This window comes from Fulmarus glacialis, unplaced genomic scaffold, assembly GCF_000690835.1.
Source record: "Fulmarus glacialis isolate BGI_N327 unplaced genomic scaffold, ASM69083v1 scaffold10699, whole genome shotgun sequence".
Classification (NCBI taxonomy): Eukaryota; Metazoa; Chordata; class Aves; order Procellariiformes; family Procellariidae; genus Fulmarus; species Fulmarus glacialis.
The window spans coordinates 16923-33390 of NW_009235212.1; the positions used below are offsets into that span (position 1 = coordinate 16923).

General features: G+C 46.9%; 1 protein-coding gene across 1 annotated transcript; it reads right to left on the reverse strand.

The window, feature by feature from the left end:
• Positions 1-1103: 1103 nt before the first annotated feature.
• Positions 1104-13850, reverse strand: BAHD1 (bromo adjacent homology domain containing 1). The gene is made up of 6 exons (XM_009585935.1): positions 12215-13850; positions 8403-8764; positions 6248-6407; positions 5472-5548; positions 2975-3066; positions 1104-1554 (listed from the first exon to the last, which is right to left on the reverse strand). Exons 1-6 carry the CDS (start codon positions 13848-13850, stop codon positions 1365-1367), a joined length of 2517 nt encoding a protein of 838 aa, XP_009584230.1. The 3' UTR covers positions 1104-1364.
• Positions 13851-16468: the final 2618 nt, after the last annotated feature.

A 16468-nucleotide genomic window follows, 5' to 3' on the forward strand; every position in this document is an offset into this window, starting at 1 on the left:
TCTAGGATCTATACATGTAAGGCAAGAGGCAATTTCTGTGGGGCTCGGGTCGCATTTGTCAATGCGAACCTTTCCCAATTCTAAGTTCCTTTCGGGAGCCACAAATCACTTTGGTGAGCTCGCTCGGATGCCTGGATGAGTTTGGAGTGGGGTAGGCTGCAAGTCTGATGGCTTCAGTACGCCCAGGGTCGGGACAGTCACATAAGGGGAGGGGGTTAAAATTTTAAAAAGCCAAAAACACTCAAGAAAAGGGTTTCCCATTTCACCCTCCAGCCTCTAGCTTCTTCACACTGAAGATGTCTTGGGTTAAACAGGGACTGTAAACGACATTACAGGAAAACAAACTGGGAAGAAAGAGTAAACCCACTTCTATTGCTACGGCCCCCTAAGCTATTAGAGGAAGAGCAATACTCGGAAGAGAAGAGAAAACATGGTTCTCACTAGTGGAGCCCACTTTGTGTGCTCCCAGCTTCAGAGTGACACACGCCTGCTGCACTGTGCTTTATGGGGCAGGAGATCCTTTGGGGCAAGGTCAGGGCTCCTGCGACAGACACACAGCTCTCCGTAACACTGCACTGGGATGGAAAGCCTATGATCCTGCCGGCTCCCTCTCTGCTCGCGATGGAGCCAATTCCCAAGCCTGGCTGCCAAGCCCCAGTCCAGGCGGTGAATCACAGAACAGCGAGGTGAGGGGAAGAGAAAGATGAGGGATAACAGGGGTCACCTCTTCCCCGACAGAGCAAAACCTATTCAAGCACAACACAAAGGCATCCAGGTAGCTTCCAAAGCAACGGTTGTATTTTGAAGCAGCTCTCACCCACCGGGAATCCTCACAGTCTGTCCTGCGGGACAAAGGAGACTCTCCTGTGCTCTGCCAAGGAACTGGTCTCAGTCCTCACACTTCACATCAGGGCACGAAAACCACAGAACTGTCACAGCTTGACTCATACAATGCACCAAAGCATCCCTCCTGCACCTTACCACCATTCCCACCAGCGATGGCTCTGGATTCAGTTTACTGGCTTTTATCCCCTGCAAACCCCTCCCAATATATGCATCTCTAGATACATATATAGATATAGATTTACATATGCAAGTACCTATATCTATATACATATATTTATTTTATACGTATATATTTTCATTTATGATTTTAATGAAGTGCTGTGCTTTCAACTGCTGCCTTCCTCCACAGGGATCTGCTCCCGCGCACGCTTTTCAGTCCGAGGAAAGAGCGCTGGGCGCTCTCGTCTGCAAGCAGCACAAGGTAAGTCGTCGAGAGTGCACAGATGTCCCAGACCGTCAGCCTGCCGTGGGCTCTCCGGTGCCGCTCACCCTCACCGCGGTCCGACTGAAGAATGGTGCTACTGTGGGTTCTTCAAGATGCGCCCGTGTCTGAAGTCGTAGACGTGACGACAGAGGAAAACCAGCTCAGGGTCAGTGTCCTCGGGCACCTTGCGGTGCAGAGGTGTGGAGTACTCTTCCGAGGGAGGAACCATAATGGTTTTCCTGCCTGGGATCCCTTCGACTCGACGCTTTGCCAAGGCACAAAATCTGCAATGCAATTACATCAGAAGAGTTAGCACAAACTCGTTTCATCTTCCACTGTTTGTGCCGGTCTGTCTCGCCGTAAGCCACAACCATAGCTGCCCAAGGATAAGGGGTGGAAGGGAAGGGGAGGAGTGCGGAGCAGAATTAAGCTTTGTTCAAGAGGACGACGTGAAGTAGCTATTGATTCTGATCCCACCCTGAACCGTAGGAAGCAGCACAACGGTTTATATTTCTATACTGGCGGATGCCGCAGAGTGCGAAAGATGACTACAATTAATCCACCTTGCTGTTCCTACTTTGGCCTCGTTTTTGTTAATTAGCCTCAGAAAAGGCTTATGCATCAAGCTGTTGTTTAGGCAAACGAAGAATTCAGGATGCCTTCAGGGAACATCTCTCAAAGGTGACCTGACCCGCAACAGCACGAAAAAATTCCTGCCAATACCTATTCTAGAGGATTGGGCTGTTAGAAAGGAAATGAGCTGTTTGGATCCAAAACTTAGGGGTTTTTTCTGGTTGGAGTTTTTTTGTTTTGTTTTGTTTTTTTGTTGTTGTTGTTTGGTTTTGGTGGTGTATTTTTTGTTTTTGTTTTTTTTTTTGAATTTTCAAAAGAGCGAGCAAAATTCAGCTTATAAAGAGTTTGTAAAACTGTTTTTAGAAATTCAAACAGCAGAGCCCTAGGCTAGAAGCAGGAGGACCAAGAAGAGTGCATCAGGGCTTAAACATCTCCTCTGTGGTAAGACTGCACAGTCAACAAGATGCACCCAGCAAAACTGAAGAGATTTAAAGCACTATTTTGCATTATGGATTCGTGTGTCCATTCAACCCCTGTTTTCATTCTGCCCTGTGCATCCATCCATCAAAGGATGGCAGTCTTGAATATGGATGCTCGGAAGTTCGTACTGACAAAGTTTCCATTCCATCAGCAAGAGCTGAACAGTAAAAGCCTTAGTCACTACTGAGTGATGCCGCTGCCAAAACACCCAGATCTGCGAGCGCATGCTAGTGTCTAGTAGCAACACTGACAAAACTATCTCAGCAGGCTTTCTGGCTATCTATGGCACCTGTGTACCGTAGGAGATAGGTACATAGGATGATTTCCTGCCTTGCTTAGTTTTTAGCTCCAAGTTATGGGTTTTCCTGCACTGTCCTCCACTGATGTCCACATGCTGTGGTACCAAGGTCATACAAGCACAAACATTTGTGAGCCCCTTAAAGCATATTTATTACAGAGAACAGACACATAATGAATTTAGAGTGGAAGAAGCACTCAGACTGCAGTACTGAACTTGTACGCAGAGTGAGCGTAATTCATCCAGCTCCAGCTAGACCAAAGTCTGTAGGGCTGGAAGAGTTCTGCTGAGTGATGGGTGGAAATGGAAAGAGAAGGTCTCAGGAGCAGCAGCAAGTTAAGAGCACCACCTACCTGCAGTACTCTGCAAAGGTCAGCACGTAGCATTTCTCCTCTATGCAGGCAACACTGTTTTCGTCCTGATGCCGGGATGCAAAGATCTCATTCTGCATGAGAAGGAAGGAAGAGGTCACCCAGCTGGCAAGGAGCCTCAGGGAGGTAGGGCCAGCTCCACACCTTCACCCATCACCTTAAAGGGGAGTCTATCAAAGCATGCTCATAGCAGATACTCTTTAGAGCCAATATTTCACGTAATCCAGACACCGTTTTGAGACCTATTTATAGTGTGCACCCAAATTCTATCCAGCAACACGTGAGCAAAGCATTAAGAGTTCTCCCATCATTTAACACTGCCCAGCACACTTTGTGAGGCCAAGTGTCCAAAGCCCACACATACTGCCAACGTTACAAAAGCGCTTCAGCAGCAAGGCCACAACCAGCTACACCACTCAGCCTCCTCTTTTCTCCTGGGGATGACAGACAGCTTGTGGCCACCACTGAGAAGTGTCTCAGGAGATGAGCTTTTGCAATGCTGCACTGGAAAAAATAAAGCAGCATTTTGAAAGCGCTATTGCGATGCCTGGGAATGATGAGACAGGTAAGAGGGAGGAAGGCTGAGTCCATCAGGGGAGGTACTGCAGAGGCTCAGAAAGAGAAAAACCCCTGCAAGAGGTGCCTTTGCTCCAGCTTATCCAAAATCTGACTTTGTGCACAGACTGCACGTGGAGGGAGCCTTCAGACCGCATCCAGAAAAACCCAGTGAGCAATGCTCCTGCAGGCAGGAGGTCGGAGCACTCTCCACCCACACATTCCTCCGAGCTCCTAGGGATGTTCTTCATTCATTTTCCCTTTCCCGTGCTGGAAACCCTTCCAATTCATTTGTACAGCTACGAATTGAAATGGAGGTTTAACAGTATTTTGCTGTCTTTACTACTACCCTTTGACACACGACCAGTCTTTCTAATCCATCTCTACATCAAAGCTAAAGGAATCCCTTCTTTTCCAACCCTTTCCTCATCCCAATTCAATTAAAAAGGCTGGTTTAGTGAGGGAAGTAGCAATAGCCTTTTTTCCCAGGGTAATTTAGGAAACTTGGCTCTGCAGCAGGCAGGATTGGTTAGATGCAGGGCAACCCAGATGGAGCCATTTGAAAGAATTTCAGGTGTGGTTAGATCAGCAAAGATGATCTCTGGGAATAAGGATGCTCTGCACAAGTCTGGAAGCATTACCTGCAGGCTTTGTTTCTGCTCACAGCCCCGAGGAAGGAGGCTGGAAGGAAAGACTCACAAAAGGGTCACTGTTTGGGGACATGCTTAATCAGGGAAATTGAAAATGCCACACCTTGCTTCTGCACTTTGGGGGTTTGGTCTACTCCTTAAATCAAAGCTATCTGAGTCATCTTTGGCAAGCCCATCCCAGCTACTCAGCCCAAATGGCACTCTCATTTCAAGTCTTGTGTAATTAAGCAGGTGTGCAAAAAACTGGCTTAATTTCTCCTGGCAAGACTACTGGTGCTCTCTCTACACTAAAATGCAACTGGATACAGTCATGCTTCATTTACGGACCAGAAAACTATGAGGTACCACATTTTGGTTTAGAAACTCACCTGTGCCCTGCAAGTCAGGCAGGTACAATTCCCCGGCTGCTCCCCAGACCTGTGCTCACCCCCTCCCTCCCCTTTTATTTAAAAAAGTAAAAAAAGGAAAGAGGCACCAAGTATTTTGGTGGGCTGAAACCAGCAGTAAATTCTGCATTCCCTGTTTAAAAACAGCTTGTTCTGTCACCCAACACAAGCCCATGCAAAGCAGAGCAAGGCGTGAAGTCATAATGATTCACACGTTTTTCCTTTTAAAAAGCGAACTCCATTATACTGGCACAACATCCTCAAGTCAGTCTTTAATTCTCATCATAAATCTATACAGGGGAAGGATGAAGCATCCACATTTCTGCACAAAACAAACAGGTTTCTGGAGTTTAAGAAGCAGATTAAGGGATTTATGACAAAAAAGCAGCACGATATAAGTACTCCAATGTCCTGCAGAATTGCAGCAGGAGCTTTTGCACGGAGCTCTGCATTTCTGGGTGAATTAAAATATCCTTTTTGGAAAGGCATCTGATCTTGATTCAGTGTAAACTCACTCTTCCTTACTCCTAAGGTAGCACTCAAAACAACTTTTCACTTAATGCGCAAGATTTTCTCTCAGGGAGAAACATTAAAACTTGACAAAGGCGGCCACGTAAAGAATGCAGCAGCTTCTGTTACGGCCCGGAGTTTCTACACATGACAATAAATTGGGGAAAAGCCCATATATAGGACACCACCACTCAACACATCTGGCAACAGCTGCATCACAGCCAAGAGACAGCTCCATTTTACTCAAAACAGAAGCTCAGTCCCGAGTTTGAGCCCACCCAGGAATGTAGGGAGATACTCAGGCTAATCCCCTCTTCCTGCAGAAACACAGACACGCCAGGATACCCTCGCCCCGAGTTTCGCATTCGGATGGCTCACCTGGTGCATACTGGGATTGCGGCCTCCCTGAGTGTGCTCCGGTCTGTAATACCACAGGAGGCTCATCATCAGCTCCCCTGCAAGAAGATTTATTAAAACATGTCAAGCCTCAGTTTTCTTGTAGTGTTTTCCCACTAATATCCAGCTTCCTCCTCCTGCTTCATCCCTTTCATTCCCATAGCGCTCACGTAGAGGCAGCTGTGCTGTGATAAATATTTCATGCTGAACTAGGTGTCCTTTTGTTACAGCAAGAAGCTGTATGAAGCTGGTCACGTTGCTATTCCATTACACCTCAACCCCCTTCTACTTGTGTTACATCATCACAAAGAGGTCAGTTAGGCACAAAAAAAAAAAAAGATACAAAAATCAAACATTTCCATCTGAAAAAAGTATCCATTCAGACCACAAGCTGGAAAAGATGCTCATCCAAAGCTCGGTACTTGCAGCATTAACTCCCAGGTTAAAGCCAGAACTGCTGTAGCAGGATGACATGACCAAGATGGGCCTCACCACACGCTGATCACTCCTTTTACACATAACTTTTTTTTTTTTTTTTTACTTTTAAGCAAGACCTGTCCTTTACAACATTTGGCACAGCTTCCTTGGCTCCCGTATTGCTAGTCAGACACGGGACCTTAACATCAAAACCACACTACTCTCATCACCGCCTCTACTCGGGTCCCATCAAGAGCTTCTGCAGATAAGCCCGTGCTCCACACCAACTCCCAGCCCAGATGTTGGATAGAGCATTTGAGTAAACAGCAGCTCCTGAGTACCTGTTTTGGGGTCTTCCCACAGTGCCGATATCTTCGCAACGTATGGCATGGATTTCTTCCGGGGTCCTGATTTCAAGAGGACAGTATCTCGTACCCGGATAACCTCCCCATCTCTCTCCACAGCCTGATAGCTCTTGCGAACAGCTGGCTCTGGTTCATTCTATACCATTAGAACACACACAAAAAATAAAGCAACCTGAGCGTACAAATGGTTAGTTTGCTGTTTGCTACCTCAATCCAAGATTCCTTTGGTCCTGCTGCGAATTAAAAACTTGCCTAAGCCTACTCAGGAGCCAAGTGCTTCCACTCCAACAGATCTCCGAGAGAAGTGATACAGCATAAGACCACTCGTGGCATCTCTATTCCCACCAGGTTGGTTTATAATAACAAAGATCAGGTCAAACGAATTACTTTTTCTATGGGTAGGGCATTCATAGGTAAACAAAGTTCACTGAGGAAGAGCATCCAAGTGCTCACAGGTCATACGTGGCCTGTGTTTTCAAATAAAGCAAAACACAACTATTTCTCCTACATAGTGCTGGCAGTAAGGAGCAGGACAGCAAGTCTCACAAAAGCTTGTATTTTTGAACTTAATACCCTTATTTCAAATTAAAAACAATTGCTCCTTCTATTCTGCATGCAAAGAAACAACCTTCAGAAAAATCACCATTTTATCTGCCTACCTGTAGGTGTGCATTTCCTTCATATTCAAAGGCGTGGAAAACTAGGCATATTTTGAATGCTATGCATTTCTCTGATACAAACATTGTAAGAAAACAAATAAAATATGAAATATTTCACATGAATAGGGCAGGGAGTGGGAGGGAGGCTGTGGCATAAAGCTTTCCTTAACAAGATTGCTAACATTTCCTTTATACCCTCTAACATTACAAAATGATCACTTTCTGGACTATGAACTGGAGTTTTTGCTTTATTTTGGCTCTGAAAACTCATTACAGAATGCCTGAGCAGGACAGGTTTAACCTCCTGCCAGATCGCCCAGGCAAAATTGGAAGCATTACGCGCCAGGACTTAAGGAGATTAACGGTGCGCTGCTCCTTTCAAAGTGTCAAAGTCTGAGCAACAGATGCAAGAGGCCCGTCTCTGGCTTTCACGGGCTTCATCCTTGCACAGCCCTTGATACCTGTACACAGCCCTAAGAGCTGAAGCTACAAAACCTGTCCTGGATGATGCTCTCAGCAGCTCGAGGTTGTATCACTGCACCAAGCGGCAGCACAGACGAGTCTGCTTGGACCACAGCTCCTCTTGCTGCTGCCATTTACTGCATGCAGCTCCACGCCTTGTCCCACCTTCCCAGACAGCGTGTGGGTCCAGATTTCAAGTCCACAGCTCTTACGTTTTAATAACATGAAGGATATTGCCTTCTCTCTCAACTGAAGTGGACTTTACTGTAATTAATTCAATTTTCTGGCAGGAAATCTCCCATCTTGCAGAAGCCAGTCTCTGCCCCTGAACATAACAAATGGGAAAGTACAGACAAGAAATCCTTGAAGGAGTGACTGGCCAAGCCACCAGGTAAGTTACAAGAAGGGGGGGATATGGGGTGCTAGAAAAATTCCATCTGGGAGCCAGGATACCGTCTCAGTCCTCTGTGCTCTCTGGGAGATCCCTGCTGAGCTACAGACACCACAGGTGAGAACAACCGCCTTACGAGAGCTACCTTTAGACAACCGCTCCTTGTAACAAGGCTAAAGCCTCCCTCATTTTCTCAAACAGGTTTGCCCTAACCCAGGAGGAAGAAGCTGGAGCACGATCTCTCTGTAGGATGGACTCACAGGTGCAACAGGTGCCACCCTTGCAAATGCCAAAGCCAGAAGTATTTATCATCACGGCATTTCAGCTGATGCTAGCACAGGAGTAGCAGGTTTTCCTTCCCTTCCAAACCGCCTGTCATGCTGTGCAAGGTAATACCAGGGCACACAAGAAAAACAAAGCCAAGAGCAGCTCAGCCTTGAAGCCCAGCCACAAGGCACTATTTGCCTGTCCAAGAAGGTTCTAGATGGCATCTAGTGACCACCTCCGACTGGAAGCAAGGCCCAAAACGCTCTCAAGCCTTCATGATCTTAGCCCCCTGAAGATGCACAAACGGGTATAGCCGTACACACACAAAACCCAGCACTCCACAGACACCTACCACAACGTAGACGGCCTTCTCACAGGCTGTGCCAACGGGTATCCAGCCATTGGTAGCTCTCCGCCTGCTAATGCGTTGCTGCTTTGGATGGGAATGACCTCCCGCTGCTTTGCTGTCAGAGGCGTGGAGACAGCCCGTGGTATTTCGCAGACCGGATTTGGAGCCGCTGGGAGGCTTTGAGCTCTGTGGACATTCTCGGGCCATGGTCTGAGGGTCAGAGTTGGGGGTCTGCAGATGAGGAACAGGTTCTGCAGCCGGTGGCACGCTGGGTACAGGACATCCTGAGAGCGGGTGGGCAGGTGACGCAGGGTGCCCTGCCACAGGGATTGTGAGGTTCAGCTGGTCCAGAGACTTGCAGCCTTCTAAGAGAAGGGAAGAAGAGGCATGTATCTCATTCGAAATATAGGACGACTACACAATCAAGACTGTCCCAAACTACCACGACTTTCCCATGAAACTCCCTTTATTGCATTGTAGCAGTAAAGACTCTTCACATTGTAATTTCATTTTGCACCGTCACTGGATTCTAAAAGCAAAGATACTTCTAAGCCTGTGATGCTCCAATATGTTGCTGCCGATGACACTGCACTACAACAAACCCTTCTGAAATCCCCCGAAGTAATGCCAGCCAGTAATACGCACAGGGCTGGCCAGTGTCCAAAGCAGTTCCAGCCTGTCAATATGTATAAAAGAAATAAAAGGCTTATCAAAACGATGAGAAGGATACACTAGCAGAAGAAGCCAGCTTCTTTCAAAAAGCCAAATTCTACTAATCAGGGAAAATTGAGCAGATTCTCCAAATTAACTCCAGAAATATGAAACAACATGGAACAAAACTATGTAAGATGATGCACACTGCTGCCTTCAGCAAAACCGTGTCCCTAAAGCAGACGCATTAACCACAACAGGTTAGTTAGTTGGCTGACGCTGCCTCTCAAAAGCATCCCAGAACACCTCACACCGCTCCAGGAGTCACAAAACAAGCCCTTAACCCAGGCCAACAGAAGAGCAAGTCAGATGTGAATTACCTACCATCACTCCCAGACCAATATACAACGCACCCCTATTCCCTAAATCAGAAAGCATGCTTTTTGGGGTGACAAAAAGGGCAGCTTCATGCAACCTGCAGGAGATGCCTCCAGACTGGAGCATGTCCTAGCAGATCTGTGGGATTGCACTGCTGCAGAGCTGCAAAAAACAACAAAAAAAAAAATCTAAAAGTGAAAAGACATCTGAAGTCACCAAGCTCCAGCTGAATAACTGCTGAGATCCCCTCGCAATAACAGGAAATTATTGCCTCCTGTCTCCCACTTGACCCTCTCTTAGAGGGCTCAAAGCAGCCACTGCTGAACTGCAAGCGTCAGGGCTGCTATGGACCGTCGTAGACTTTGCTGACCCTGAGCAGCAAATGCCGCAGCAACTCCCTCAGCGAGCCAAGACGTCAGGATGCGAGTTCAGGTATCCTGCCTGGCCTTGGCAGGCCCAGGACCCACAGAGCAGTGAATCACCTCTTGAGTATTTTGCTTACAAAAGCAGTTTTCAAGCTTGAACTAAAGCAGGATGAAGCTTCACAAAAGTATCTACTAAACTTCAGGAAAAGTAGTGCAGACCCAGCCTTGGTGGCACCCCCGGGACTCCTTCCTCGGTGGCACACACTTCCAGCCCCTCCACCAGTGCTGGGGCTAAAGCATCCCTCGCAGCCTGTCCGATCTCATCCCCACCACCCTGCTTTCACACTGTGTGCTGCAAACCATCCGCGGGACGGGGAAAGCCATGCCTCTCCCCCACATATGGGGGACCACGACTGCCCAAGATTACAGCCTGATCCCTTGATTTCTACCAAACAGACACTGATATTTCCATATGAACATCTCAAACGCCAAATAAGACAGATATAACACAAGGCAGGCGACACATCAAGCTGGATCCCCTCGTACCAGTGCTCTCAGATGGGAGCCTGGTGCTTCCAGCCAAAGTACTCCTCTAATTCACTAAAATAAACCACTCTAGAGAAGGATGAGATTTCAGAGGTGCACACACATAAAAATCAACTCCTAAGCATAAGTCCCTGTTAATATTCTGGGAGACCTCCCTATACACTTCAATTCACAAAACAAAGTCTGAATTATTCCGACGTTGTAGGCTTTTAAATCAAAGTTGCTCACAGGAAGGAAATCTGAATCAGTGAAGCATTTATACTTACAGTCAGCTTTAACCCACCGCATCCAAAAAATGTGCTAGAAAAAGAAATTATCTTGCCACTTACAAACCTACACTGAGAAAGATCTTAGCAGCGGGGTGACATACCGCTAGTAAATACATGCCCCTGGAACCACTGCTGCCCCTGCCAGCACCATGAGAAATTACCGAGTTCGCAGGGAGGGCTGAACTCCGAAAAATACTCCGTTTGCACCGCCTGCATCCTTCTGGTTGCACAAAGTTAGAGGCACTGGCATGCAAAACTTCAGGAACAAAGTAGACTGACATGACCTCAGGGCACTACACAGAAAACTGTCAGACGAACACATTGCTGAGCTAGTGCCTTGCAAGCACTCAACTTTAAAGAGCATTGAAGCCACTAACGAACACTGTCTAGCTGCTACCGTAGAAAGCGGCACCATGACAGCAGGGATATTTAGGGAAAACGGAAATTATACTTCAACCAAACGCTCCTGAGTTTCAGCAGCTTCCTACAACAGAAGATGACAAAGCCTTGCTCAAACCGAGCCCTGAACCAAAACTTCATCAACCTACCTGAAAATCTGTTTTAAGTGGGTAAGTCATGCCTCCTTTTAACTCAAACACGTGGGTAACTGAAAGATCGATGTTAACGCTCCCAACAGCTGAAGAAGCAGCCTCATCTATAGACCATGCCATTTGCAAACAGCAGTGCTGTCTAGCAGGATGGCTTTTATACAAAGTACTGGTGTCTGATAACTCCCACACAACAATCCACTTTTAAATATTTCAAAAGATATTTTTCAATAGCAAAGGCAAAGCTCCAAGATAAACCACATTGGAGGACAAAGTGTGAAAAACAGCCAGGGGACAGAAGAGAGCCAGGCAAATAACTACATCACGTCTTACACCGTCACCTATTCTCATTTTCAGACATTGTTTAAGAGCAAAGATGGGACCACTACTCACCAAACGAACAGCATACCTGGCACTTATATAGGACCCCAGTGAAATTCAAGCATCTGTCCAAACCATAGACTCGAACTGAATTGCTACACAGCCCTGCCAGATCTGATCTTTAAAATCTTAAAAGATTGCATCCCCCATACAGCTTGCACCAGTAAGAGTCTAATGACCGAGGCAATGCCTGCTTCTTCACACCGCTCTGCTCTGCAAAGATGCTTCAGTCCCGAGAGCGTGCTTTTGGGAGCGGAGGAGTAACTCAGCCCAATGTGCTTGAGACCCTCCGCTCAGAGCGGCAAAGCAAAATGGCGAGAAGCCTTGCAGAGCATGAAGGAACTAAAAACTACTCATTTTACACAGATCAAAGCTAAGCGGTTAGCTCCAGCATGACAAGTCATGAGTCACTTTCTCACTGCCCAAATCCTTTCACCGATTCTATGCTTTCCACACCAATAAGACCTTTCAGAAAAACCCTCAGGGTTAAAAATGGGGGAAGGGGAGGAGAAACACGGATTCTTTCTGAGCCACAGTTCGGCTGCCAAAGCTCAGACACACCACGCACAGAGGGAGCTTGCCTCCTGGCAACGAGATACCTTCATTAGCCACCGCACCGAACCAGCCCTCTTCTCCTAGGAACGCCGAATGAGATTTGCTTGCACTTTGCACCTTACCTGCTGCAAAAGGCATTTTGTAGGGGTAGCTGTTCCGTCCTGCGTGCACGCTGCTAATCCTGCCCTCTGGCACGTGCACGACTCCACAGACGCTGTAACTGTTAATTGCCGTTCCTTCTCCACAACAGTATGGAGAGTTACACCAGTGGAGTGGCTGGAAATGAGCACCTGATGGCAAGGAACCGGGCGATACCAAGAGCCCCTCGCAGGTAGCAGATTGTGAAAGCTCGTCCTTGGGGTAAACGGAGCAGTGAGAGTAGCCACTGTATCCACTTTGGCCATAATAAACGTAAAACCCGTTCAATGGAGTCAGATCTGAGGATTCATAGAGACATCCACAATCCGTGTGATTTCCGGGCACAGGCAAGGGTGGGAACTGCTGCACAGGAAAGGAAGGCTGATGAAATTCCTGTTTGGGGGTCGGGGATTTCTCTCCGGGTCTTCCATACTCCGGCTTCATGGAAGCTTGTCCACCCATAAGCAAAGGCAGTCTGTGGTAGAAACCCTCTGTGCTAGCATAGGAGCTAGACAGCGACTCGTAAGGGACGGGCTCTGTCACCCCGTAGAGCCTAGAGGAGTCCCGCTGCTCTCCCTTCCCAAAAGCGCCTAGAGCGAGTCCTCGCCAGCCATGCTGACCTTCCATTTTTAAGCTAGCCATTTCCTTCTTGGATTTGACACAATTCTTCCTACCGGCTTTGGCCCATTTGAGCGTAGATTTTGAACAGTGGTTCTCGGACTTGCCCTCTCCGTCTGATTTACTCCTCTGCTTCAGGGGTTGGTCTTTCTCATGGGTCAGCTTCAGAAAGGCCACGGCGTTGAGGCTGGCCAGTCTCTTTGGGGTGGGATGATAGGAGATGGCACCCTCCTCCCTCTTTGTCCCATCATCAAAGACCTCATCCAGTGAATGGTCACAGCTATTGCATTTCTGACTGGGCTCATGGCGGTTTTTTCCTTTACTTGTTTTCACAGCTGTTTTTTCCAACGCAGGCCAGTTGTCACCAGCTTTGCAATGCAAGCTCTTAATGGTACAGTCTCCACCAGCTTTAACAGAGTCTCTCCGAAAACGCCTGCTGGATAACAAGCCATCATCCCGTTCAAAAAGCAGATTGTTCACTGCCTCTGCATTCAGCGAGGCCAGCCTGCGTTTCCTGGGCTCTGAAGGAGCAGTATCAAGGTCTTGCTCTGTCCCTGGATAAGTTATTGTGCACTTTTCCCCAGATGAATCACTCTTCCCTGCTCCCACAGGCTGAACTTGTTCAGAGAACAAAGCAGGTCCCAAACCCTCCATCCAACTGGGGAGGTCCTTTTTTTTACAGCTCTGGGTCTGTTTCGACAGAGATCCAGCCACATCCTCCAGCCTGGTGAGGAGCACTTTGCAGGTCTTTTTGTTCACTGAGGGAAGCAGACGTCTCCGCAGTGGGTACGTCTTTCGCACTTCATGCAAATTCTTGCTTTTGTTTGTCCCCACAAACCCACTCGGACAGTTCGAAGCCTCAGTGGCATCTCCATCTCTCTGCTCGCCACACTCTGCCTCGGTCCTGTCCATCCTCCTGCTGCCGGTTGGTGATGAAGCTTGGCCAGCAGAACCAGCTGGATGTTTCAGTAGGAAAAGTTGTTTCTTCCGGGCATGCGTCATAGGATCAATGTCCAATCCTGAGAACGAACAGAAGAAAACATCTATTAATATCACTCAGAGGGACCCATCTCCTCACAAAGCACCAACTGCCAATTAGGAAATATTTGGGGAAGCTTCTTTCTATACTCAGTAGAGCCTTTTTGGGCGATGACCAGTTAAGCCAATTAAGAGACAGGATGCAATGAGATGTAGTTTAGTATTAAGCCATAGAACATGATAGTAATTAAAAGCAAGGCGGTGACGGCAAATGCCACAGGAGCTGGGAAAACCAGGGTACGGCCAGAAAGCTGTTTCACCCAGCTCCCAGTCCCAGTCCGTTCCCTGTTACACTGACGCTGTTTCTAACACATTACAAATTCTCATCAGATCTACTAAAGCTGATCCGAATGCTGGTCCAGGGCATACAGCAGAAATAAATCCCAGGTATTTGACTGTTTGCGTGTTGATACAGGCAGGCTGTTTCATTGTCGTTTTCTGAAACAATTAGACAAAAGAAAAACAAAAAGTCCACCTACTCATGTGAAAAGTAAATTTCGTCTATTAAACAGAGATCTGCCAACATTAATAAATTAAATACATGCAAATCCCTATGCAGGTTAGAACCTGGCTACTCACTGCTGTTGTTGTTCCCCACAGTTGTATTTTATAAATGTTGTGGACATTAAACAACCATATCATCACATTCAGCAGAGAGGCCCTAAAAATATGTTTCTGGGAGGGAAAAGAATTACTCATCTGTATATTATTCCTGACTTTTCATCTAGACGCTATGTCAAGTCACTGTTCAACAAATTACTAAAATATAAAAAGAAGAGATAAGAATCTGCACCCGGGACAGGAACTGCCTCGCTGAAGGCACAGCTGAGCAAACCAACACCCAGCACCCTAACGAAGCTGCTGGCAGACCGGACAGCTTCAGCACGTCTGGACCTTCCCAGCCAGGCAGAACATCACAGAAACGGTCCTGCTCCGATTTACCGTAAGAAGGAACTTTTCCTGCAAACGCACAAGGCATACCAGCCTCAGGAGGAGGATGGCTCCCTCCAAGCAATACATCGCAAGAGGTCTCCATGGAAAGGCGGGGAGGAGGCATCAAACCCAGAAGAAATGGAGACAACTGTCAATTGCCTACACCCAAAGCATCAGTAGCAGGGGCTGGCTGCTCACCTACAGTCATGCAATGAGTACATCCCAGGCTTTCTGGCCACACCATGAGTAGGAGCTTTCTACTAAATACTTGGAGGCCATTTAGTAAGCAAGCAATACGAGAGGAACAGCACTGACCGGAGAGCCCCTTCAGCCACGCATTGGCTTCCTGAGTTATCCAGCAAACTAAACCCCATTTTTAGTTTTCCTGTTCCATTTTTAGCAGAAGGGTTACCACATCCTTGTACTCTTGCATTTCAACTTCAGTAAGTGACCTGCAGCAGGCTTGTGTCAGGTATTTAAGGAATTAAGCAATTTTGCAGTCTGAAGGAGCACACATTCACATAAGAAGCTGAGGGTCTAACGCTAAGAAAGGTAGGTGATACTAACCTATAAACATTTAAAAAAGTCAGCCTAATTGAGTGATATTGGAATAGATTTAATCAAGCCTGTATCTGAGCACTGGAAACAGCAGAAAATTGCTTGCATTTAATGGTATTTATTAAATAGTCAGATTGGCACCAAAGAGTCAGTCTTCATATTAGCATCAGCCTAGGAGCAGCTCAATCTTCCCTGCAATCAGGTATTTGCTGGAACACCCCTCAATTGACACAATCGACACTGGTCTGCTACTTTTGAGGCTCTTAATTAAAGCTACTACTGCTTTTGCAGTGATTAGAACAAAGCTACTGAATTACAAGAACTGTTCATTTGATATGGTTTAATCAAGCTGATAATTAGATTATCTATTTGAAATAAGCCCAATGTGTTTTAATTGACTTGCTTATATATGCATTAACTGAAAGAAACTTAGGAATTGAGAGCCACTGCGGTTTGCACATTGCTCTTCTAGATGTCAGACTCTTCCCAACATGTTTTGGGGTAACTGACTCCTTACACCCTGTTACACAAGGGATACCTCCCTTGGCTGGTGCCTGAACAGGAGTGCTCTGTGGGGAAAAAACATTTATGTATATCCATGTTTTTCTGATAAGAAAAACAGGTTCTGGAAATTAGGAGGATGCTTATCAAGTCAGACAGACATTTTCCCCCCAAATGGGAATTATTCTTGCACAAGAGGCCAAACCGACCACGCACAACCTCTGGAGTTTGCAAGAGGACTATAATTTAAAAAATAAATCAGGCAGAGCGGGGTTTGGCAGTGACAGACCAGGCATCCTATATAACCATGCCCTGGGGAGGGTAACTTTTCCCAGGCTATATGGACCAGTGGTTTCCTTGCAACTCATCCTATTTTCTGTTGAGCCTCTGGCAGAAGTGCTCAGAGAGGTGAAAAACCCAAAATAAACAACCGTGGCTTGCCTTAAAAACCAGCGTCAGCCACCTCTTTCTCCTCAAGCTTTCGTAAGCAGCAGTTTGACCTTCTGGCCACTCGCCACACATCCTTCACTTGCTGGGGCTTTATAGCCCATTAGTATTCAAATGAGTTAGATATCTATCAAAAACTGAGT

Excerpts from the sequence above, each read along its gene's own strand:
- BAHD1 (XM_009585935.1), bottom strand. The coding sequence starts at position 13,850 with ATGACGCATGCCCGGAAGAAACAACTTTTCCTACTGAAACATCCAGCT. Across the intron at positions 3,067-5,471 it reads GCAATCCCAGTATGCACCAG|AATGAGATCTTTGCATCCCG; the intron begins GTGAGCCATCCG and ends CTTCTCATGCAG. Across the intron at positions 1,555-2,974 it reads ACCTTTGCAGAGTACTGCAG|ATTTTGTGCCTTGGCAAAGC; the intron begins GTAGGTGGTGCT and ends ATTGCATTGCAG.